This window comes from Neolamprologus brichardi, chromosome 5 (assembly GCF_056152115.1).
Source record: "Neolamprologus brichardi isolate AB-2024 chromosome 5, ASM5615211v1, whole genome shotgun sequence".
Taxonomy (NCBI): domain Eukaryota; kingdom Metazoa; phylum Chordata; class Actinopteri; order Cichliformes; family Cichlidae; genus Neolamprologus; species Neolamprologus brichardi.
In genome coordinates, this window is record NC_142108.1 from 26,457,664 (window position 1) to 26,484,037 (window position 26,374).

Sequence of the window (26,374 nt, forward strand, 5' to 3'; positions counted from 1 at the left end):
ATTGACAGTAATAGCATATTATGTCACACACACAAGGGCATAAAAGCATAAGGATAATAGAGGGATACACTGAGGAGGAAAAACAAAGATTGCTTGCTGACAAAGAACAGACAATATGGATCTATTGCTAGTGAGCCACATAAAACTATAGATGCACAAAAAAAAGTTAGGCAGATAGAAAGACAGGCATGAGGGTGAGTCAGACAGACAAGTGCAAACATGTGTTGTTATTTCAGTCTCTCACCTCCTCGCAACACCAGTACATTGACCTCGCTGCCCACTGGTAAGTCTTTAAGGATGTCCACCACTTGTGCATGGCTAAGCGACTGCACATTTTGCCTGTTGATCTCTTTAATCACGTCTCCTTTCTGCAGGCCGCGGCACCACTGGGCATCCAAGATCATCTTCACCTTCTGTCCCAGAGGGCAGTCAGCAATGGCAAAACCAAATCCACCAGGCCCCTTGACCAGTGGCACGCTTACCAGCTCTGGTTGGAGCATCGCTGTGGCTGCTTCTCCACCCTGCCTCCCGTTTGGCAGGGCAGCCACAACAGGACGGCCACTGGCATCAGTAGTAACGTAGTGGAGCTCCTGTGAGGAGCCATGGAGGACGTCACCTTTGACAAGCAGTGGCTGTCCATTGATCAGGGGCACAGCTGTCACCACCTCTCCACCATGCAGAGCCTGCTGGGGCTGGGTGGCCGGCGGCGGAGGAGGAGGGGGAAGAGGATCGTCGCTGTCTAGATCAACGTCAGGAGGAAGCGGGTATCCACGGCAAAGAACCATGTCCACATACTGGTTAATGGGAATGGACTGAAACATCTGCACTACCTCTGGATGGGTCTTCCCCAGCACACATACCCCATTAATCTCAACAATCACATCACCTAAGACAAGGAGAAAGGAAAGAATGTAACAAGAAAGAAATAATCCCGTGGTATTTAATCTAGACATCACCTCTCTACTTTTCTTGGAGAAGTCCTTTCTCCTTTTGCCAGACAGTGCTTTTCTCTGAAATGTCCTTTTCCCCTTCACTACTCTCTCATATTTTCATTTTGGCAGCTCCTGGTACCGTCTGAGTTTCCTTTTATCTCATTCATTCCTACTTCATTCTTGTCCCCTCTTTACTCACTACATTGTTGAACAGACCTGAACAGTATTCAACAACAGGAGCTGAGACAGGTGTAGATTTCTGTCACATCATGCTACTGTAACCATCACACACAGCCTCATGGCTGTTGGTTTATGTAGACAGCCCAAAGGCAAGATCAGAACCTGAACAATAAAGCTTTTAGATGGTTTCACGCCCACCATAATCAGCCTGCTATAAAACAATGCCCCTGACAACGCTAAAGTTGTTATTGCTTTATTTACTGAAACTCATGGGGCAGTGTTAGGTTAAGTGAAGACCACAGATGTAAAATTGATACCCGAAGGTGCATCATGGTAACACAGTAGGTACACGTTAGCTACAAAAGAATTTTCAGCAACTTTGCAGAAATTAGCGAACACGTGGATCTCCCTTCCAGCTAAATGGGATTTTAATGTTTATTTGAATAAGTGTATCAGCTCTTACTGGTCCTTTTCTGTAGTAAATTGTGAGCACATTTTCAAAGGTTTTGCTCACCAGATGCCATCTTTTTGTCTTGGGCAGCAGGACCGTCGCTGAGCACATTTTTCACCTGCAGAAACTCATCTGTGCGGTCACCTCCTATGATGGTAAATCCAAATCCTTGGGAGCTCTTCTTCAGCGCTGTGTGGTAAATCTCCCCTTTCAGCTGGCTGGGGTCTGCTGTGAAGCCAGATGCGCCACCTTTACCTGTGCAGAACATCTACGTGTCAGCATGTGCGAGAATGCACATTAATAAAATTATGAGTGAATGCAATTTTTATCAAACACAAGCGAAATAACAAAACAATACACACCACGAAAGGCAGCAACAATGATTAATAAATTCATAGCCTTCTTGAAAGATAGCAAAATCCATCCGTGTCCGCACTGAACCTCAATTATACACATTATGTGCTGAGGATCAACACCATAATTAGTCATTTCTAATTAACAGGCATAATCTTTAAGCCTTAACTAGATAAACCTTTCACAGAGACCTTTTTTACACCTCCCTGCCTAACTGCACAGCCAGACAGATAAAATTAGTTAAAATTACAGCTATAGAAGCTGATACACTCATTTACCTTCATTTGAAAACTATAGAGCTGAACATTGATATAGTACCTCTGACAGTATCCAATTTACCACAGTGTCCTCGGTTATCCCTTCCCTACTGCAATCAGTGACTCAGAAAAAAAAAGGTTTATCACTGTAGACTTTCTATAACTGGAAAAAGGAACAACTTAAGGTCAATGGCAACATCAATATGGACGAGCAGCTTGGCTGTGGCATACGCAATACAATAGATAACCGACTGTCAGGGTCACATTGCATTTAACTGGGCAGCTTCTCTATCTGGCATTACTGTGGTATCAGCACTTTAGATCATGGACACACCATTTTTCGCTTGCTGCCTGATGGTTTCTGGCCTGGACCGCATTATAGCTCTGACTCAAAAACAGTAAAAGGGAAACCAGCTGGTGACAAATGGGGCATATTCCTGTGATTCTGCTATATACTGAGCGAGTGTGATGGTACTGTCATTATCTGGGGTCTTTATATTTGAAGATAAATGAACTGTGGCAAAATAACCATCCCCAAGAGACACATATGCAGTAAGCTAAGAGAAAATTACGACTTTTGTACGACACTAAAACTCTCAGTGATAGATATCTTATTATCACAACTTCTACCACAAAGAGAATGACAACAACAACAGGAAATGTATGAAGTAAATGCAGCCTCAAACATTATTACACTGACACCATGTTTGTTAAAGACGTGGTTGTCGGAGTACTATTCATTAAGAATTTGTAAATGTATTCAGCAACAAGCAAAGGATTTGGTGTTATTCTGATTTTTCGTATCGCCAACAAATCTAACAAATAGATCACAACCTGCAGTTTGTTGGTGGCGCTAAATCTCAAAGCCTAATCACACTTGGTGAGGATGTACATTTTGTAAACTGTTCAAGATTAAATGGTTTCTTTTATAAAAAGCTGAAAAAGCTGCAATTTGACAGGTTAACAAATACATAATTTGTATAATGTTGCATGCTTGTTTTGAAATAATGTGCTACCATTAGAAACTAAAAAACGTTGCAAAGCTCTTTGGGCTGTGTATATGTGAATACTTTACCTGAAATTAACAGATATGGATATGAAGGTTTACAGCTGCATGCTGCGTTCTTCACTTCTATCTCTTAATATCTTTATGCAGCTTCTATACACACGATGAATGAACAGTCACATCTGATAGCTATGTGCCCATCCCTATATGGAGTTTAAAAAATTTTGTAAATTGGCTGAAAAGTAACAGATGCACTTTTCCCCACTCATTTCCTTCGGTTTTATAAAGGCTAACTTTCAAGGGTGTGTGTGAGGAATACAAATGAAGGCGCTTTCATACTTTGAAACAGTTCAGCAGCCATAAACATTCGCTGCAGACATGAACGGCTGTGAGTGAGTGTAACTTATCACAGTCAGTGTGGACTCCAGATGTCCACACTGTTGCATGGATCAAGCAAAGCCCATTTGCATAATCACATTCAAATTGCTTGATAAACTCAACATGGGATGTTTTTTGCCCCCCCCCCAACCCAGTGAGTGCTGATATACCCATTTGCCTGCACATTTGTGTGTGAAGAAATAGACCGAGGTAAAGGAGGGTGAAAGAGAGAGTAACCAAGGGAGGAAGTGAGTTTGATGTGTACGAGGCTGTACTTGTGTGGGAGAGTCCAAGGGAGGTCTCTGTGCCAATGTTTGTGGGCAGACTTTAAACACCAGAGGCAGACAAAACCATCATATCAACTGCATCAAACGGCAATGGTTTTTGAGTTCTTATGTGTGACTCAGTCTCACTGTAAATCTCCAGTGACATTATTCAGCATAGTTGAGGAAGCAGCTTCTTTACTACATCCGCGAAGCAGCAGTAGAGCAACAGCAATGGCTGAGTGCAAGAGTGTACAAGTCATGAGTAGTCTTTATAAAGGAATGAGCCTACAAAGCCAGCAGCTGACTATCAGGGAAATGACCAAATTACTAGTTTAATCAAAAAATATAGATAATGGATCAGAACAAAGCAAACATGAACACATATAGCCCTGCGTGTTTTTAGTGGTTAGCTGCAGTAACACATGATGTAAGAAAGAATTACACAACACAGTTCAACATACAAATAAACTAACTGCTTAAACTAGCAATGCAACTAAGAAAAATGATGTACTGTGAAAACATTACATTACTTACATTAATAATATTATCATGTGTTACAAGTACTCTGTAACTTTACATTTACATAAGCAAACAAGATAGGATCTCAATTAAGGCACATTTTGAAAGAAGGCATGTTATGGAGCAAAACTAACTGATATCTCAAAATTGACCTTTGCATAAAAAACAAATTTGTGCCTGTGGTGTTTAAAAAAAACCCATTTGTATATAAACTATTAATATGCATTATTTCTGTATTCACAGAGTTAATTTCCTTCACATAGAACTCCCTGGGAATTGAACTTCTTGGAAAACAGAGTGCCTGGATTGTAGCCTGAGGTGTAACCGACAACTGATGATGCTTAGGTTTCATCATAGCAACTGTCTGACAGCTCACTAAGTTGTGTAATCAGTAATCAGGAGCTGGATGGTGGATTCCTCGGTCCCTACACACCTGAGCAGAGAGATGTCTGATTATACTTGGCCTCTCTGACGTGCTGTTACACCAGCTGTTGCCACATGCACCGTTAAAAGCCGGCCTCCTCCCCTACACTCCCTCTTTCACTCCCTGAATCTCTGCCAGCGCTATGCGCTTGTCTATTTCCACTACTGCAGTACTGTAATCTATTATACATATATTGTAATGAAAACATACTTAATTCATGATGTTTATTGCAGTTGAAAAATGGCTTGTCAACTTAAAGAACAGCCCATAATCGGAGAGCTGACAAAAAAGTCTGTTACATGAAGAAACTGTGAAAGAAAGGGCTCATTCTTTTTTTCAGCTGGCCTTGCAAAAAATGATGATGTTCTACTGCTTTCTGTTCCCACAAAGCACGTTTATCAAAGCGCACTGACAGAGGTAAAAAGGTCAGGCCTCTACACAGAGGATAGGCCAAAGTAATTAAATTACAATTATATTTTAGCTAATTAGCTGATGCCCGAGTCCAAAATGATTTACAGTGAGTGCAGAAATAGAATAAGCTACAATAAAGACTAAATTACTTCTGGTGCTCTTGAATAATCTCGCAGCATCATGAAATAATAGTAGTACATGGTTAAATAACCAGGAAAGAATATGTGATACAGAAGCAACAGAGAGTCTGTCATTTTACATGATTTCAGTGTAACTGCAGTTTCTTGATTTTTTTTGACATCTGTATTTTTATTATACACATTCTGAATATAATCAGTTATTTATTATTATTATTTTTGACATGCTAACATACACGTGCTACAAAACATATGCTTTACTTCATCATATTGTTTAATCAGTAAATGAAGAAAGGCTGTTACTCCTCTCACTAATGACTCATGCAACAAACTTCTCTTCTTTCATTTTCTCCTTCATCCATGCAATAAAAAATATTATATTTAGTGAAGACGTGCGGATACTTTGGATTATTGCAGTTGTCTTTCATGATAAATTCATTATTATCAGGATGTCCAAAAAAAAAAAAAAAAAAACTCACTGAAAAGCCTTCAGCTAATCCAAAATGCTGCAGCAAGAGTCCTGACAGGGACTAGAAAGAGAGAGCATATTTCTCCTGTTTTGGCTTCCCTTCATTGGCTTCCTGTTAAATCCAGAATTGAATTCAAAATCCTGCTCCTCACATACAAGGTCTTAAATAATCAGGCCCCATTTTATCTTAATGACCTTGTAGTACCATATCACCTTATTAGAGCACTTCGCTCTCGCTCTGCAGGCCTACTTGTTGTTCCTAGAGTATTTAAAAGTAGAATGGGAGGGAGAGCCTTCAGTTTTCAGGCCCCTCTTCTGTGGAACCAGCTTCCAGTTTGGATTCGGGAGACAGACACTATCTCTACTTTTAAGATTAGGTTTAAAACTTTCCTTTTTGCTAAAGCATATAGTTAGGGCTGGACCAGGTGACCCTGAATCCTCCCTTAGTTATGCTGCAATAGACGTAGGCTGCCAGGGGATTCCCATGATGCATTGAGTTTTTCCTTTCCAGTCACCTTTCTCACTCACTATGTATTAATAGTCTTCTCTGCATTGAATCATATCTGTTATTAACCTCTGTCTCTCTTCCACAGCATGTCTTTTATCCTGTCTTCCTTCTCTCACCCCAACCAGTCGCAGCAGATGGCCCCGCCCCTCCCTGAGCCTGGTTCTGCCGGAGGTTTCTTCCTGTTAAAAGGGAGTTTTTCCTTCCCACTGTCGCCAAAGTGCTTGCTCATAGGGGGTCATATGATTGTTGGGTTTTTCCTCTGTATCTATGAAGCGCCTTGAGGCGACTTTTGTTGTGATTTGGCGCTATATAAATAAAATTGAATTGAATTGAATTAAATGCTGTGACACTTTGAGGCCTTTTATTGCAGATAAGTGGTCCACCAGAATCACCCTCGCAAACCCCTCCATCCTTGGTGAACTTGGTGCATATCATGTGATGAAAATTAAAAGTTGAACCCCTCACTGCTAAATTGCGTCTTCTCCGTAGCTTCCTTCAGAACATTAGAGGGACGTAAATCACCTCCAGTTCGACCCCAACGCAACCACATGACATTTAACATTGGCAGGCGTTTTCCCATTTTTCTTGGGTAGTTTGATGATCTTCACAAATTTATTCAGTGGCATTTTCTTCTAACTTCAGTAACATAATGCAGTTGCTTGATTTTAACGAGGTGCAATGACAGTACAAATTAGAAAGCTTTCTGACATAATTACAGGTACACATGTAACTACATGTAGTATACACCCGAGTGTGGTGCCAAAACCCATGCAAGAGGCTGAACTATCCCATAATGTTTACAAAGCTCCCATATGTTACATTAGCAATCCAACATTTGCAAATTTTCACGCGTGCAAACTTGATCCTTTGTGCTCTTTATCACGGGCTTCTGCCGTTATGACACCGTGAAAAACGTTTATAAACCCAGCGGAAGAAGAGGGGGGCGCATTCTGCATTGTTACCTTGAGAAGGTGCTGCTGCGGCTTGCTGGATCGCTGCAGTCTCCTGGCTCAGCTTCTTCTTTGCCTCCAGGACAGGGTTCTCAAACTGGGTTTTCTGATTGATGTGGCTGTAACATAAAGAGGTTCAGGTTTGTGAGAAGAGACTTGGAATCCAAACCGCACACCCATAGACATGCTAATCTCTCACTTATTGAGCTTACTGCATCATTTTTCTGCAGTTAATTATGTATGCACCATCCTTTTAGAGGAAGTATAATTTTCTGATAGAGGGATGCTATAGTGGTGCCAGTAAACAAATTCACAAGCACAGCACACATACAGTAAATTCTGACTTGCCTCCTCTTTATGTGGGGGAAAGTACCATGGCTTTTAGCCATTTAATATTATAGGAAATGAACCCCTGACTGCCAGAAACATCCTGTTCCCCTACAACAAGGTAAACAGCCTGTTGTCCCCCTGGCATACAAACAAGAGCCATTGCTTCATAGTGAGCTCATTTCAAGCTAAACACTAGCAGGTACAAGCACCATCTATATGCCATTGACTCCCTGTCCAAACAGTGCAGGTTTCTCTCTCATGTCACTTCTACCTAGGAGCGTTTATATGCTTTCTGAGCAATAAAACAATGCAAGAATTCCAATTTTCTTTTCAACACAACAGATTGCTACCTCGTCTTCCAACCCCCACTCCGCTTCTTCCATGCATTCTAGTTCAAAATCTCCCCATTTCTCTCTACTGCTGTTACAATGGCTGTGTTTAACAGATTTCCTGCTGGGGTGTTGATGACAAATACACATTTAGCACACAGACAAATATACAAACAATATGCAATGACAAATACACAGACTCTATAAGCACACACAAACACTGACAGAATGCGATGAGAGAAAAATCTGTTTTGTGTTCATATACAGGTCACTGCAATGTTACCCGCAGAGTTTCATTTTGCCACCCACCGATAAACAATGTGAAAATCCTGATCAAAATCTTCAAGTGTTCTCCAGGTAAAGGCTTTCTCTCGATATGTTGAATAATTCAGAATATTCTCACCCAAGATGTGCTACAGCCATTTGTTTATTTTAGACAATATTACTTTACATTTTCCCACCGCTCAAGTACACAGATGCAATATGCACTTGTGCACTGACCAAGCTGGTAAAATACGCTTGTGTTTTATGTGCATCTGAGACGAACAAGTATGACAAAGCAATTTGCACTGGTGGTGATGATGGCAACTGGAGTGATGGGAAAAGAGATACATCAGTATTACTTACTCAACATAGTATGTCCCATACTGTGGATCGTCAATTTCCTCCCAGCCATAAGGTAACTCTGCAAAAGGAAAAGAGTGTGCTATTGTGCGGCGGAGATGCAAATTGGGTGCTCACAAGATAACAGACTGATAGAAGGAAAGGGGACAAGTATGCGCAATATTTTGCAGAGGTCCGGGAATCTATCTGGCATTATGGAACAGCGGTAGTTACCAGTGTATCTTCCCCCCCTGACTGGAATATTTAGCATTGGAACGTATGTATGAAAATACTGCCATAATAATCTAGAAGACATATTCCTGTGGTTTTCAACAATCTGGCTGGAATAGCTGGTGCATGTTATGTCTTGACGAACATTACGAGGCATAAGAAAAGAAAAGACAGATGAGCTCTTAATGCAAGGAAGTGCACTGGAGTTGCTTTTCAGAAGAAACACACTCACTAGCTTTCCGTTTGCCTGTAAAAATCCATTAAAAACAAGCTGGAAGGGTCCCACTTTTTCAGCCGTGGCTGCTGTCTGTCTATGCTTGCACTTAAGCCCACATTATATCCTAAGGATAAAAAGGCACGTCTGAAAATCCTCAAAGTAGACTCCAGCTCTAGATTTTTGGAAAAATTAGCTTTTAGCACTGCGATGCTTAAGGTTACTCTTAGGTGATGTGCCATTTCAAAGAGAAGTCAAACATTCATATTTCATCCTGGTTGGTTGCTTGATTTATTGTGAGAAAGGGTGAGAAGTGATGGCTCATGTAATGTAGGGCATATACGATGTAAGTATGCCCCTGTGTAAAAGCATGTGCAGTATTTAATGGAATGAGTGTACGCTTCAGAAAACCAGCTGAGCAAAGGAGTATACATACCGCCATCCTCGCACTTCTCAGGGGGCTTTGCCTTCTTTGCCAAGCGGGGGTCCAGCCACGTGGTTGTCTTGGTATTGTGACTGTAGAGTGCAAAAAAATAAAAGCCAGGAAATATCGTCAGTAAAGACCTCTGAAAACAAGGAAACCACTGCTGAAGCACAAGCAGCCAACAAAAAAGATGTATCACAGCAGGAAAAACGGCAGCCGTATTCTCCCGTGTAACATGCTCTTGTGCACAAGATTACTCAATTTATCAGCAAACATCTGATCCATTGCTTTATATTTGGCTGTCAGATTACAGTGTTTATGGTTAGGTGGCCTTTTCAGAGGGGAGAAAAAAAAAACCATGGGATGTGAAACATGACAAACTCATTTATCCTCAAATGTGTTAAACAACTGGAGTGTGTAATCAGCAGGAAAATCACAATGGTCTTCTGATATCTTCAGAGACAAGTAGCTTAGAGCAAAATGCGAATAAAACACAAAGTCGTAAACGCACACACTTGCGTTTACTGTACATAAACCCACACACCTACAGACCCTAAGAGAAGGTCTGTTTTTTAGCTTTACTAAGTTGTCTTTTTAAACATTGGATACACTGTGAGGCCTCGGAATATTGCAAGTTTACTATTAAACTGAATTTTACTGTTAAGTTTACTGAATTTCCCAGAGGAATCTACCTGAGAGATTAATACAGTTCTATCTATCTATCCAAACAAAGGACAGTTGTGTAGATTTTCTTCTTTTTAGTTGTTTTTATGCTGTTGTCAGGCTGTTATGGTTTAATTTTCCTGTGACAGGAAATGAGGTGTAGATCTCAGCTACACAACTCATCATCAGACACAGAGGATCAAACTTAATATCGCTGCTGAAACTGACAGAAATATTTTTTGAACTTTTTGCAGACATAATCGTACTTTTCTATTTATATGTATATTTATACCTATATCTCTATACTTATCTACCAATATCTCTGTTTCTATACTCATTTTATACGAGTGCTTGATGTTTGTTGTGTAGTTGCTGCTATGACAAGTCAGTTTCCTTCTGGGATTAATAAAGTCTCTCTGATTCTCTGATGTGTCCTTCATTATGGATAAATGAGAAACAAGCTAATATAAAAAAAAAAAAAATATGACAAATGATACACACACAACACTTTCATGTTACCATAACATTTAGCAGCATACCTCACTGTAGCTGTAAGATGCGATAATTTACATAAGCAACAACACTCCGGTTGTCAGTCGGCCCACATTTCAAACCTCATCATCCAGACTGCACTGCACCAGCTATCAGCAGATTAACCTGCAGCAGCATCTTCTTATGATTTCTCTTATTCAACAGCACCTCACAAAACAAGCAAAGCAATTTCCTAAAATAACTGATCACATATTAGCATTTGTTGGGACTACTTTCTTCTGTGTATTAGTTCCAACACACATATTTGTTGTGCTAATGAGTATTGATGGCAGCAGGCTGGTGTAAGTGGCCCTGACATATTTGAACTTTTCACCAAGGTCAATATTTGTGACTTATTGATGTGGTTTTAATAGTTTTGGCCACAGGCAACACACAACAATTCTTGTGAGCTGAATCAGTTAATTGTTGTTATTTTAATTATATTTTGTTTTGCAAAAAGCATTAAATAAACACTGTTTGAGACGCATAGAATGACATAGCATAAATGGCAACTTGTGGGTTAATGAGTAATAACTTACATTTGAGGATGCACTGCCTGATAATCCAGGACTGAGAGCATGTGTAATTATGTTTTATAAATTCTATAAAATTAACTAAAATAACTGAAGTGCAATTTCTAATCAGCCCTGTATCAGACATTATCACTTTGAGCCACAGCTCACGTCTCACTTACTCGATGAAGTAGACCATGCCGGTCTCAGTATAAGCCATCTCCCAGTTGAAAGGCAGGGGCTCCAAGCTGTCGTCACGAGGAAGAGAGCTCCATGTGCGGAAGTCCATGGTGCTGCTGGACTGAGTGTAGCTGGGCACTGCTTTCCTCCAGTCTGCCCCCTCTTTGTGCTCTGGAGAGCGTTGGAGGATGGATATATTAAAAAGGGAATAAGACAGTGAAAGCAAGGCAGAGAGAGAGTAGAAGGTTCGCCTGCAGGAACACCTATGTCCCGTGTTCCTGCTTGCTGCAGGGAATTGGCGATTCCATGTCACTCACAGGATTTGCATGTCTTCGCCAAAGGGCAGTTTTAGATTTGCCTGAGCAAACTGTGTGTGAGGAAAAGTCTGTGCCTATGTATGTGTATATTTCCTGTGGGTTGGAATGATAGAGGCAGGGATTCACATCAAAAGGGCCAGTTGAACCCCGAGGCTTCTTCTCTTTGATTATACTTTATAACTGCACATAAAATATATTTATGTTTCCCTTTAATGAGAAACTGCTTGCCAATGAACACGAAACATACAACAAAGGCTCTGTTAATTCAGTTAGCACTCCATGCCTTCCTCAGAAGATGGTTATAAAGCATTGAAACATAACTGGTTTTCATCCTTTTCTTTTTATGTGGCGCTAACCCCCCTCACAATAGAGGATAATGCCAAAAGATGTTACGCAAATCACAATAAAAGCATTTCTAGGGGGATGCATTTCCTAAAGATCATTCCACCTGAATTTTATATTGCCTATAAATTGCTAAAAGAAACAACTACAGAGCCCTTCAGCAGCATTTGAATTTTGGTTATTTACAGCTTCTAAAACACTTTCCTCTTTTGCCTCTCTGATCAAATGTGCACACTTGAGCTTGATTTTTAAAGGAAGACAAAGTGCGGATGGCATGTTTGAAGATGCTTTATGTGCTCGAGCTATGTAGACACTTGGAGAACCAGCCTGAGGGCAAAGCCTGAAGGAGAGCTCATCAGTAAGGTTCATAGCAGGGTGAGGGCCCACTCGACGATACGAGTCAGATGGATTATAGAAGGACTGCGGTTGATAAGGACAGCCTAAGCAATGACGGAGGAAGCTGCAGTGAAGAGTTCAGAGACTTAGAGCTCACATTTTCCATTAACCTCTTTTTTCATTCGACCATAACTCTCTCCATCTACGGTTGGTCTGAGACTTCTTTGCCACAGCTGTGGGCTGTAGCAGAGCAGTCATTTGTGACTGGTTGCTTTCCATAAAAAGAACTTCTGAATGTCTGGGCATCGTTTTGTGTTTGATTTCAATATGACAGAACAGTTGTGTAAACAGACTGGATTTCTGTGAATCCCTTGTACAGCTGAGCAAGCAGTGCTTGAGCTGAGACTGTCAAAACAATGTTTCATTGTGTAAAAAAAAATTTTCAGCTTGGACTGGCCTCAATCTTAACCCTAATTCTCTTCTACTAAAAAAAAAAATGGATATGGTATGTAGCATGTAACCTATTTCTGCTACAGGTCTATCTCCTTGTAAGCATTAAGGACAGATTCACTCCTTAGAGAGCCCAGGAGTTGTTCTGATAGATCACATGCACAGTATCCTGCTCTCCTAGATCAGAGTCTCTCAAGGTGACCTGGGAGTTTATTCAACGCTAATGGTAACAGGGCTGTCACATCACACGTTTAAAATAGAGTAAAAGGTAACATTATTTCATTTATTTCTAGAAAGCGATATTACTGTGACCTAAAGTTCTTTACATGTCGGTTGGGTCCCTTCAAAACTAGAAACCCAAATCTATCCTCAGGAACCAAGTCAGACAGGGCACAGACTGAGTTCAATCTAAGTGTCATTATGTCAAAAATCTGGATTATATTTAACAAAAAAATGAAAAATCCAATACCTGTTGAGTGCTCTCTTTCAGGGCCTGTTTTTGTCAAATGCATTTGGATCAGGTCTCACTGTCCTCAGGTCCCTTTCTAAAAAAGACTTAACAGTAATTCTTGATGCTTTAGGGTTTTCTAGGGTCTTTTAGGGTCAAGTATTACTGAACTGAACTAAACACGGAACTGGAAACTGACTATTATTAAACAGCAAGAAATCGGAAGTAGAAATTTCTTCCCCTGAGCTTCTCATTAAGAAAAATAATATGCAATACAATTTGATCCAGGAGTACAAAATATTTCAATCTTGACTGACAAATGAGATGCAAAATGACAAAATGAATTACGAAGACGGCCAATCTGCACAGGGTAGTGCAACATTATTTTTGTATACTTTTTTTGAAGCCTAACATTTTGTGCTTTGACATTGACTTACCAGGCAAGCCATTGACCAGTGGTGGCCGCTCATCATCATCCTCCTCCTCAGGTACAGCGCTGTCCTTCCTGTCCATCTTACTGACTGAGGTTGTACGTTTCCTGGGGACCTCGCCACCAAAGTCCTCATCAAACAACACCTGATCCACCAGGTCAGGCTGCACCAGGTTGGGCTCTGCCGGAGGCTTTGGGGTTCCATAGTAGTTACCTTACAGAGGAAAGGAAAATGAAAAAAAGAAGTCATTTAAAATAATGTAACCAGAAAAGCTTGAGTATATTTCAAAAAGACCAAAAGGAAAGAAAACTGTACTTGGCTGTGCCAGAAGACACAGACAGGCCCTCCGCTATGCCACTATCACCACAATTTCTGTGATTTAAATCAAAAATGATTTCTCTAAATGTCACACACAAGCACTCAAGGTCAACCATTTACAAATTTCAGAGGTCTGATTCCTCTGCATATTTTTCCCGTCTCTTAACCCCCCGCTTTGTTACCCCTTGATAACCGCACCACAGGGCTGTCATCACTCATGTTACATTAAAATCACTTCACTTGGAATTTGCCAGCAACTAATTACACTGATCATTGAATACAGCAATTATCTATCTCTCAGCTTGCTTTTTTTCCATAATGAAGAAAGACCTTGTGTTACGGATTATAAATATTCAGTGGGATAACAGCGCTCTGTAAAGAGACGCAGGAGAGAGTAAAACTTTGTTAAATTATTTTCTCATTTAGCTCATGGGGTGATCTATCTATGTATGGCTAGTGAGCAGTATGTGGAACTCAATTTAGGCACTGAATAAGTAATTATTCAACCTCCATTAGGATTACAAATAATGTGCATACTAATTTAAATCCCTGCCATTTATTATGATTATTTGTTTGTTAAATGCTGCTCTGTCAGATGTGTATACGGAAAAATTATCAAATTCATTTTTTTGTAATCCATTAGTAAAGGCATATATTTACTTGCTGCTTACAATAAGTGATTGTCAGATTGAGCCTACTCAGCAAAATCATCGTATATAATTAGATTAAATAAAGAATACACAGAAATACCGCTGGGAAATGCAGATCTTTGGCTATTTAATTAGCCTCCATAAACTTGATCTTATTTTCATTTGGAGCCAGTTGCTTATGGGACCATTGTATTATGAACCTTTGATGTACTTAAGCGTGAACATGCAGGCATCACAAACAGTGTACTGTAAGAGCAGCATTTATCAACTCCAGATCTTTTTATAGCTCGCTACAAAGAGGGAAAGCTGACAGCGTCGTGCATGCCAGAAAGAACAGAGGGCTGTGAGGAAAATATCACAGCCACTCCAGCAGCTTTACAGAGCGATACAGTAGCACCACATCAGCCTTCCTCATATGTGAGCCCATCTTGAGCCAGGCCTCATCTCCTCGGGCATGCCAGCAACAGTGCACGGCAAACTGGGTTAATGCTGCTATGGTCATCTTTCTCAAAGCAGCAGGAAGGTTGAAAAGAAGACGAAGGATGGATAAAAGCCTACCCTTCCCCTCCTCACATGTAACTTTACTGTTTACTAAGCGACAGCCATCCGCATTTGTCAAAGATGGCTTCATTAACAGGGGTGGCACAGCGATAGCGGGGAAAGATTGGGTCTGCTGGCTAATCCCCGCCTGTCTCCTGCCACACGCTGACATTTATCAGCCAGACGCTACCTCTGTGATTAATTACTTACTAACATGTCTCCTGGCCCCTGATAAATGTGTGGCGCAGATATAGAGGTGTGTGAAAGCAGTGTATCAGCAGAGATTTGTGGCACTATTTGCCATTATAAATGGAGGGAAGCCTTATAAGCTGATAAAAAAAAGGAAGCTTGTCCGATGTTACTTGTGATCCTCATGAGGTTGATGAGCAAGGATGAGTGAACCTACTCCTTCCAAGTGTGTGCAAGCAATTTCATGGTGGTGGAATCAGCTACTGGTAATAAAAAAAAGCTTCCAGTTGTGAGGGGCAATATAAGCTACACAAGGTTATGAGCAGAGATGGGCAGTAACGCGTTACTTGTCGCACGTTACTTTCCCACAGGAACGCTGCGTTACTGCGTTACTAAAACCGTGATTTTTTGCAAGAATGTCTCATGACAGTGACGTAAGCAAGTGCCAAGTTGGTGACAACAGCTGTGTGCAGATCAACAACGGGCAATATATCGAGTGCGGGAGAGAGTATGAGCATGCAGCGTTTAAAGCGTGGAAGTACTGACCTTACTTTGAGTTTGATTCCATAAAAAGTGACAAAAACATTAGTGTCCGTTGTGCGTGGGAAGAAAACTTCTTTTTACAGCGAAAAAAACCCCTAAACTTCCAAGCAAGCACCGAGTGCGCTACAACGTAATCACAGAGAAACTCGCGGATTCTTCCACTGACCGCTGCGGCACACCTGCACCAAGATAAACCTCCGCCTGCCAAAGTCCTGCTTTACAGGTGAAAATAGAGCAACAGGACCGCTAGTCTTTGACTGTATTTATTTTCTGCTGTGTTTTACTTGCATCTATTTGAAAGAGTGAGTGTAAACACACACACAAAAAAAATATTTTATGTGCTGGATTGTGCAGAAAATAGGTTTAAATATTAAACAAATTTCTTCCAGTCAGAGAATGTTGCATATAATTAAATTTTTGCTTGATGCATAAAGTTAAAAGATTAAAACTAATAAAACAAGTTTTAAAAAGAGACTTTTCCATTTGATTACATTTTGTATGATGGATTATGCAGAAAAAGTAGAATTGGGCTGAAAGATCTATCACTTTATCACCTATTCAGGTTATAAATCGTGTTTTTAAAAAGTAACTAAGTAACTAAGTAATTAATTACTCTTGAAAATAAGTAATCAGTAAAGTAACTGGATTACTTTTTTGGGGAAGTAATCAGTAATTAGTTACTGATTACTTTTTTCAAGTAACTTGACCAACACTGGTTATGAGCACTCTTTCATCCTACCAAATGCACGGACAGACACATACACAGCAACAAATCCATCAGACCAAATCCACAAACAGTCAGCTTCAAAATCCAATTTAATGTTTGTTTTCACTTCTTGCAAAAATCTGACTTATTACCACAAAATATACCCTAAAACAACTGTATAGAAGTGGCTGACAAAAGATGAAAGAATTCTGCTCATAGCATATTAAAGTTCATCTATCAGGAAAAAAAAGTCTTGTAAAGACCTATTTAGTTTTTAACTGCCTCCTCTGCTCAACTCTGAAAGTGTGACCCAACCTGGATCTCAGAGGCACAGAAATCAAGGAGGGACCAAACCCCCCGAAAGTACTAACTGTGAATGCTTGGCATGGATGGCTTATATGTGTGCTTGCCAGATTACCTGGGACCAAAACCAACATAGATTGTCCAGCTTGTATCCGACCAATTTTAGAGCAGCCTGGATGCGCAGAAACAATCTTATCCTAGAGGGATATTACAAGTGTGTTGTGTCCTCATTTTTATCCAGTCTTTCTTGAGAGAAGAACAATCCCTGACAGCTTTGTGACAAATAAGTTAAGGAGAGGCTGCTTAGGCTAAAAATATATGTGCATTGCCTCCCATAAACCATTTGCTTAGTGGAGGACAAATGTTTTTCTTGAGCCATTAAGATAATGGCCATTACATCAGGGAGTTCATTACAATTAACTAAGAATCCCATTAGCCAAGCAACTTGTGCACAGCTCAATTATTATGCACGACTACAGACTTAAGGTAATTCACGAGGTCCTCACAGAACTATGGAACCCATCTGTCCTGTGACAGGACACAGGAACTTATTTTCCCCTTTCCAAAGAAAAAAATAGGCTGGGCTTCAAACACAACTAAATGCAGTAAATCACATTCCTTGATCCGATTACTTCCACCTTTGAGTAAACTGTGCTGCTTAGAGATCAACACTCCCTGCCACAGTAGCCGTGCATCGCTTGTGCTGACTGAGTTTAAGCAGACGCGCAGAGGAGGGGGCATCCACTATCAGAGTGTTCAGAGTGTTCCCTCTTAGGAGTAGTATACTGAAACCTTCCAACTTTTGAGAAGCTAATCCTCACATCTGCACATAGCCGAGGCTGTCCTGCTTCCTCGGCAAAGGGGGTTTCCACTGAGAGACGAGGAGCTCAGTATGCCTGTCAACTACACCTCTTTCTTTATTATATTATATTCCTCGATTTGCTCCCCATTTCTCTCTTTCTGCAAACAGTCAAACTCTTTATAAAAGGTATAAATCCCACTTGACTGCAGCTCATAGATGAAGGACAGGTTTTGGGCGCCTTGGTAACCCTGGAAACCTGATCTTCAAATTCTTAGATGATCTATTCCGACACAAGGAAGGACAGGATTTGTTCTGTGTTCGAGGATGTGGAATTGTGTGCTAACAATGTATGTGTGTCAATGTGTGTCTAATGCCATTGCTGCAGCCGTGCTATAGGGATGAAATCCTTTAGAAGGAATGACACCTTATCACAGGGCTCACAGACTGCTGCAAGAAGCTGCCTCAGCAGGTCCAGACAGACTACGCACCTCACCATCAATAAATGCATACAGACAAAGTTGCACAATATGGTAAAAAACAGAAAAGCACCTGTGCACATCCAGAGGAAGCTGCTCTGAGCCTTACGGCTCTCTCCCTCTGGATAAGGATTTTACTTTATCTTTTAATTCTACATCTCACAGGAAGCACAAGAAGCAGCTGAATGGGAATGAGAGCGGTGAAGGGATTGTCCATTTTATGCGACCAGAGGTTGCTCCTCAAACATTTAGAAAAATCCTCTCGCATTTCACAGCAGTCTGGATTTGCACTAAGAAAGAATGAGCTTAAAGAGAATGGGGAGATTATCATGTTATTGCCATAATCATTGTGATATGTGAGAGAAATCCAACATTGCAATCCCTTCAGACGTTGCAATCGTCTGACTTTACGAGACCTCTGAATGCAGGGCAGCTGCTTATGTTTTATTGTTGCTAAGATGCTAAAAATCTTAAAAACCATTCAAATGTTCGCCAAGCTGAAATATCCCTTGTTGTGTAAACTCTGTACTGGAAAGAAAAATGAATGTGCTTGTCTACTAGCAGTAAAATATCATTTGGAACTGACATGTTTACTTCCTTAAGGCACTGTCACATGAACATTCGAAAAAAAACAACAACAGTTCTTTAGCTCTAAAAGTTACTTTTTAAATTTTGAATGTTTGTGACAAGCCAGACCTTGCCGGCTGTGTATGTGAGAGGAGAGAAAGAGGAAAGAAATAGGCTGATTTATCCCATGAATAAAGCATGAGTTGTAAGTAAGGACACAAGTGGATCCTCCTTATTTGTGACTGCGAAGTCAGCAGGTGGGTTCAGAATGTTGACTGGTTTACAAAAAGTCACCAACAGGTGCCACAGCTGCTACTCGTTCACACACTATTGTATATGCACTGTATACTGAAAAAGTAAAATAGGTACTGGCACAGATACATAAACAGGGAAAGCAAAAAAGTGTCGGACATGAAGTGCAGACTTGCAGGGCACAGATTAAAGTGCAAACTATGCTCATGAGCATGCATGCAAGTTATGGCTAATTCAAGTACGAGGAATAACTTTCCAGCTCTGCAAATCATCGACTGTCCATGCAAAATTTAGAAGAATAAAAAGTTGTCTAATACAGAAAATGCAACAACAGAACTGTGATCTGTAGATTTGCCTCCCATATGTCTGATTATGACCTGCTCTGCTTCATAAAGAATTAAAGAATCTGACAAAGGAAAAGTGGATAAAGATAAAGCTAACCAGAGCTGAGCACCAGCCACAAGCTTCAGTATGAGCAGTGAAAAGATCAAAAAGATTTAATTGTGGAGACAAGCTGAAAAGAGAAAAGGATGAATGACCTGTTATCTGGCAAAACTCGGGCAACTCTTTTTATTTAAATATCTGTATCTCTTTCTAGTTGCAGAACACTTTATGTTTTAGTTGTTTAGGAGTAAGAACATCCAGTAACCTCCAGCAGTTTTGTTGAATAATTAATAATTTTTTTCCTCTACATGCTGTCAATTATAGTACTTAGAAAGGAATTACAATCGGGAAAACTCAGTAATGTGTATTGACGGTTTTGATACAATATTATGTTATTTTGTTAAAATGAAAATATAGGTGTTATTTTACTGACACATTTTATTTGTCTAACCAACCAACATACATAACACAAGGCCTATAATTCACCCTTTAGCTCAAACACTTTGAATGCTTTGCTACAAAGAAGACAAAACCCTTCCTGCCTATCACACCTGTCACTGACTGCTGACTATTTCAGGTGCCTGGAAAATGTAAAGTTTATTTAATCCTTGCTACAAAAAAAAAACTGTTCTTATTTATACAATATTTCTATGTCTATTTACATTTAAGGTCTGCAAACTTCATACCTCGTTGCCCTTTCTACACATAGAGAGGAGAAGCTGAATAGTGCAGTTTATATCAAGAGCTGAAAATACTGCTGCTACTCTGACTGTCACTTCTAACAAGTCTTTAATCGTGTTTCACTGATCAATACATTTTGTCCCGCTCGTCACATTTCACTAAGGCAGGCTATAAGTCATAATGACTGTGAATAGCAAGCTTACACTCACTCTATTATAGAGAGCTGTCAGTGTGAATCATATTCTCTGACTAAATGCACACAGCCGAAGACATGCACACAGAAAGGTTTCTCATATTCTTAATGCCACCGTGATGCCTACCATCATAGGTGCCACTCTCTAGCAGAAGTCCACTCTCCTCCAGGATCCTAAAGTCTCCAACACTGATGAAGTTGTAGTCCACGCCTGGCACCTCCCCCTCTCGAGGAAGCCGCGTTGTGCCTGCAAAGGAAAAAACACACAAGCATACAAGTCAACACAAGTATAGATAAAGCAGTAATGTAGAATATGTTTCAGTTGAGACAGAAACTGAGATTACGATATTTTCTTGGCTAACAGGTTCTGAACTGAATTGACCAGTCAAAATAAAAACAACTGTCTACTCTCTGTTCTTGATTTCAAAGATACAAAAGATGCCGTTTTTGTGCGTTTTTTTTTTTCCTTTTTATCTGTATAGGACTGCAGTACATATTTGATAAGAGCAGATATCTCTTCTTGGAATGAAAATCCAAAGAGACCTTGGTACCATCTTGTGAAAGATGGATAATTGATGAAGGCCTGTAGAGCACTGAGGGCTTAATTCGTTTAATCCTCCGTGAGTAACTGCAGCCTCTGCTAACAAGTTCTTATTGGAAGCTTCTTGGCACATATACTGGCTACAGCTGAAATGCAGAAATCAGTAAAGCAAATTAGAGATGTGAATTATGATGGAAGCAATGGGATTTGTAGCCCCCTGGTGTAGGTTAAGTTCACTCAGAGCCACAGAGGGCAACTCGAATGCAAATGACACAAGGCAATTCTGAGTGCATATTATGCCCCTGTGGGGAAGCCACAGTCTATTTCAGTACTGATGGGAATTTTTTTCTTCGAGGATGATTATCTGCAAGGCAAAAAAATGGACACCAAATGATTACATTAGCATGGGGATTATGTAAACTGTATTCCATGAATAAGTAAGTGGGAATGTGCTACAATTGCACTCAAGGCTAATTAGGTGGTGTGTCACCAAACTTGTAAACTCCACTGAAATAACCACAAGAGTTGAAGGTAGGACAGCAGTAATTGGTAGCATGAGAGGCAAAACAAAGCAGACGCACAGCCACCAGTCATCAATCCTGCATTTCATGGACACTTCTCTCACCTAAATGAATGCCAGTCATGCTTCCGGAGCAGATACTTCCTAGTTAATCCTTTCTAGGGTCATGGGAAGGGCAGAGGGTTGAGGATAAGAGGGAGATGAGGAAACAACCCTGCAGATTACCAGTCTGTATGGGGCTTGCATAAAACAGTCATTTATATTCAGAAAATCATTCAATCTGAAATTTTAAATAAGCCCGATTTCAGTGTAAGAGGAAACCAGAGCAAATCGAGTAGCCCTGCAGCAGAAAAGGGAGATGAGGGAAACACAGAAACGATACTACACAGAACACAGAAAAAAGTTTAGTAAGTGAATATGCTGTCACAATGCCAAGCAAGAGCACTTCTACCACTTCTGAATTCAGCAACAGCAACGCACAGTATCAGCAAGAAAGTAACATAAGTATTTTGAATTAAATACAAATATACCCTAAGTGTGCCGTTGATCTGTTCAGCAACAGTATACATGTGTTGCATTAAAATAAACTGCATTTAGGCATTCCAATACAACTATAGTGGAATGTTACTGAAATATACTGCAGCATCTCCAGAGTATTTTTTTGGCACTTGTAGAGTCTGTGCTAATTAGTTGTGAAAAAGGTCTGTAGATTGTGGTGGCCAAATAGCCTATTAAGTAACTTTATGTTGCCATTTCCTTTTGTTTTTCCACTCATATTTTCTCCCTAATTGGACTGTGACAGCTTCACTGCACAGTGCAGGAGCAAAATCACAGTTTGGGGAGAAAAAAAACAAAACACAGACGCTTGCTTCTACAGTCTGCCGTGATACCACAGTTTGTGTTACCAAAAGCAGTTGACACTGCATTGTGTGTGTGAATGCCAACCTCTGTTGCTTCTCATTACCAACTTGTCTGCCTGCGGCGCTGGCTTTGGTCCCTCGAAAATGTCCCCTGTAGCCCAATTACTTGAGCCACAGTTGTACCTGCCAAGAATCTCCCTAAGCCATCATCCTGGATGCCACACCAATATATACCATAAACCTGCTATTGTTGCGCCAATATAATAAGGGCTCGCTCATGCTTTAAGGGTGCAGATGAATGAAAGTGGCAAATCCAAACAGAACTTTGCAGCATCTTGCCATATTTGTCTTTTGAACACAAGGGTTGGAGACTGCTAAACTAACTGCAGGAAGTCCCCCCCCCCTCCAAAAAAGATACTATAATGAAAAAGGTTAAGTGGATATACTGCTGCAATACACAGCAGGAATGTATTTGGATCATGGCTTAAAGCAGAGGGGAGAGTCTCCTCTATTCAAATTCGGGCTGTGCCGAGTGACATTTTCTCAGGCTCTGGAGCTTCAGTGGGAATCAACAGCAAGTAATAAAAGATTCAGGACATGTGTCTCCTGGTTTAATTAAAGGCAACAATTGTACAACTGTAATCTGACAAAATCACTAGACACACAAGAAAAAGGCAACAGTAGTGCTGTGACTTCTAAAGTCAAAATGACACAGTTTTTGGGGCTACATAAAGTTTAAAAAGTACAAAAAAATGGCATCATGGTCTCTGAAGCACCCTTCAGTTTTTACTTGATTATTTTTCCTTGTTGTCTTGTTTTTTGTTAGCTCCTGTTTTATTTTAGTTGTGGATCTCTGGGGTTTCTTTTTTCTTTTTTTTGGTTTTCCCTCATTTGCTGTAGCCTGTCCTGCCCTCATTAATTTCACCGTGATTGTTTTCACCTGCATCCAGTCAGCCCTGTGTGCGCATGCAGTTTAATCTGTTCCCCTGTAAATTTGTCTGTTTACCTTCAGTTTGACCTTCTTGTACTCACATATTTCAAAAGCTTTTCTGGGTTCTAGTTTTGTTTTTATCAGCCCTGTGGATTCATTAAAACTCACCTTTTGTTAGTTAGACCTATTTATTCAGTTCAATTTTGTAACCTGAGGTCAAGAAAATGTTTCAACACCATCTGCTGCATGTGCTTTGGATGGTGCTGGAGGTATTGTAAACAATAAGTAAGGGAGCTGCTTGTCTGGTCAAACTATATAAATAAAGCTTATAATTAGGGCTGAATCAGATGACCCAGAACCTTCACTTTCTTAGGCTGCAATAGGCCTAGGTTCCTGGTGGCTTCCCATGATACACTGACTGTTTCTTCCTTATTCAGGTTTGTGTTTATACACCACTTTACTTTTAATCATTAGGTTCTGTCTCTCTTCCACAGTATGTCTTTTGCTCTGCCTCCCTCCCCACCAGCAGATGGCCGCCCCTCATTGAGCCTGGTTCTGCTGGAGGTTTCTTCCTCTTAAAAGGGAGTTTTTTCTTCCCACTGTTGCCGAGTGCTTTCTTACAGTGGATCGTCTTGTTTGATTGTTGGGGTTTTCTCTGTATTATTGTAGGGTTTCTACCATAAAATATGAAGTGCATTGTTGGGTTTTGTTGTGCATACAAATGGTGCAAAATGCAGCTGCTCACATTTGAACAAGAACTTGGAAATTTGAGCACATTACCCCTGTACTGAGATCTCTTCATTAACTACCTTGTCAGGTTTGAGCAGATTTTAATGTCCTGCTGCTCACCTACAAGGCTTTAAATGGACTGGCACCTTCATACCTCTCCGACCTTTTACACCTTTATGTTCCATCTCGTGCTCTACGATCTCAGGACTCTGGCCTTCTAAAGGTTCCTAGAGCCAGAAAAAAAGACAATTGGAGAGCGTGCTTTTTCTTTTCGTGCCCCATTTTTGTGGAACCTCCTCCTTCACGATATTAAGCAGGCATGCTCTGTGGAGGTTTTTAAAACTAAGTTGAAGACACATTTGTTTACCCCATCCTACATGTCTTAATTCTTTACCTTCTTTTTAAAGAAATTCTTACTGTTTTAACTTGTATTGTGTTTGCTATGTATCGCTTTTATTTATTTATCTTTTTAGTTTCAAATAGCTGTACAGCACTTTGTTTAAAAGCGCTTTATAAATAAAGTTATTATCATTATTATTATTATTATTATCAAAGGGTTTTGTTGTGATTTAAATAAATAAAATTTAAAAAAAATTAAAATCACACCAAGCATCTCTGAAATCTCTGAAAGAATAAATTCAGAGATGTGCCCTTGGTAGGGAGATCTATGTCATGTGCTTTTGGCACAGCATTGCTTGTTCAAAAGGTTCCTAAATCTGCAGCTACATGTCTTTTTGAAAAAATAAAAAGCTGCTTAGTATCGTGACAAAGTCACTGAGTAGGCAAAGATGAGGTGACCTGAAGAGTGATGATCCCTGCTTGGAGTAAGAGACAGATGAGACAGGTAAGTCCGGTGCTCAAGCTTAGATGGTTTACATTTACACTAACATCTGACCCCCAAAACTAAAAACCAAATATCTGAAGCTTTTATCTTTAAAACTGCTGGTTGATTACAAACCTGACAATGACAACAAGTCACATGCATACACTCCATTTATAATACAAACTAAACATCACTTCACTGGCATTGTTAGGCAGATTTGTCCTTGGTACAAAGCCAGTTTCCTGTCACTATGACGGACAAACCGCTGCTGGCTTTAGCGTTGCATTTAACATTCAGGATGGTGTCAACGCTCTCATAAAACTCTTATTAGAAATTGAATGACCATTTCCTAAAATGTCAAACTATTCTTTTTATTTTATGGTTCTGAGTAGTGGTTCAGAGCTGTGCGCCTGTCTATCTTGGTTAGAAAAAAAAAACTGTCACCTTAGTCTTCCAAGGTCTAACTGCTGAGACCTATTTTCTGAACCGTCTGGACTCGAGGTTGCCACAATGGGAACTTCAGAGGTAGTCAGTCAGAAGTGGCAGGCCATAAATTTAACATGTTGAGTTCGTGCACAGTTTTATGATGGTACTTCAAACAAGGGTGGCTTAGGGCTTTGATGTTGAAATTGAAAGAAAGAAAGAACAGGGAAAGCAAAAGGGATCATCACAAATCCAAACTCTTTTGGTATTTCTGCAGAATATTCCCTTTTGAGAAAATATACTGTGGCAAACTCTGTCACTTAGCTATCTGCTAATGTCTTGTTGTAAAACAGACTACCCTATATTGCCATATAAAAAGTAAATGCATAACAGATCCTTTATCTACCTTCTACCAGTACTGATTTATTGGGAAATTGTGACAATCAGTTGATGAGGAGAACAGGGAGGCAGAGCACAAGGAATGAGCTGTTGCCACATTTAGCATGCAGAGAGCGAGGTCAGAATGCTTTTCTCATTTCTCTAATTTGTGGCTCCGTGTCTTGTCTATCCTCCATCCTTCTGCCTGTGACCCGGAAATCAATCTCAGTATGCCACGTTGAAGGATGTCTCATTTCTTTAAATGCACTTGTAGAAGAGAGGAAAGAGGAGGTTTGTCAGAGGAGATGTAATTGACGATGGGCAGGTGTGTCCTCTGTCGAAGTGGTTTTTTACCTCCAGTGTATAAAAGAGATATGACTCACAGCTTGAATATACAAACCACAGTGGGAAATGGACTGTTTAAATAACTGTTTTGTCAGTTATTTAAGATCAAGCTTTCTACCCTTCGCCGTTTGTGCGTGACTAAAAAAGGTACGTATGTTGCGTAAAACATATTATTTAACTGGTCGCACTTTCAAATACAGGCAACGAAGCATTATTTTGTTAATTGTCTCAACTCCTCTCTCCTCATAACCCTGCCTCGCCTCCTCCACTCACATCTCTGGTGGGAGGACCTAAGACACAAGGAGAGGAAGCAAGGAAGATGAGCAATCTGGGAAATGAGAAAATGGGGGGACAATCCAGCAGCATTTGTACATGACACGTTGATCCATCCCTGCATTCCTGTCTGTGCATGTACCTGCACTAGTGCAGTCTGTGTGTGTGTGCGTGTGTGTGTGTGTGTGTGTGTTAGAGAGAGACACAGAGAGTTTGTTTGGCATAAAGCTCTTTCTCCCCATCTCTGATCTTGGTGGGGAGTCAAGGGACCGCTTGTGACCCTGAGCATTCTGTCCTCTTAGAAAACCCTCCTTTTTGTTCTCTTCAGAGCACTTGAGAGCCTCCTCCAGCGTTTTTGTAACAG

General features: G+C 40.4%; 1 protein-coding gene across 2 annotated transcripts in view; it reads right to left on the reverse strand.

Annotated features, from left to right (window-relative positions):
* Positions 1-26,374, reverse strand: part of magi3b (membrane associated guanylate kinase, WW and PDZ domain containing 3b) — a 128,816-nt gene that overhangs the window by 12,013 nt on the left and 90,429 nt on the right. For both annotated transcript variants that reach the window (XM_035904540.2, XM_035904541.2), the window contains exons 3-10: positions 20,315-20,434; positions 13,590-13,796; positions 11,262-11,430; positions 9,386-9,465; positions 8,529-8,586; positions 7,255-7,361; positions 1,627-1,818; positions 245-886 (exon numbers count right to left, since the gene is read on the reverse strand). In XM_035904540.2, the coding sequence (XP_035760433.2) occupies positions 245-886; positions 1,627-1,818; positions 7,255-7,361; positions 8,529-8,586; positions 9,386-9,465; positions 11,262-11,430; positions 13,590-13,796; positions 20,315-20,434 (1,575 nt within the window). The remainder of the gene's footprint in view (positions 1-244; positions 887-1,626; positions 1,819-7,254; positions 7,362-8,528; positions 8,587-9,385; positions 9,466-11,261; positions 11,431-13,589; positions 13,797-20,314; positions 20,435-26,374) is intronic.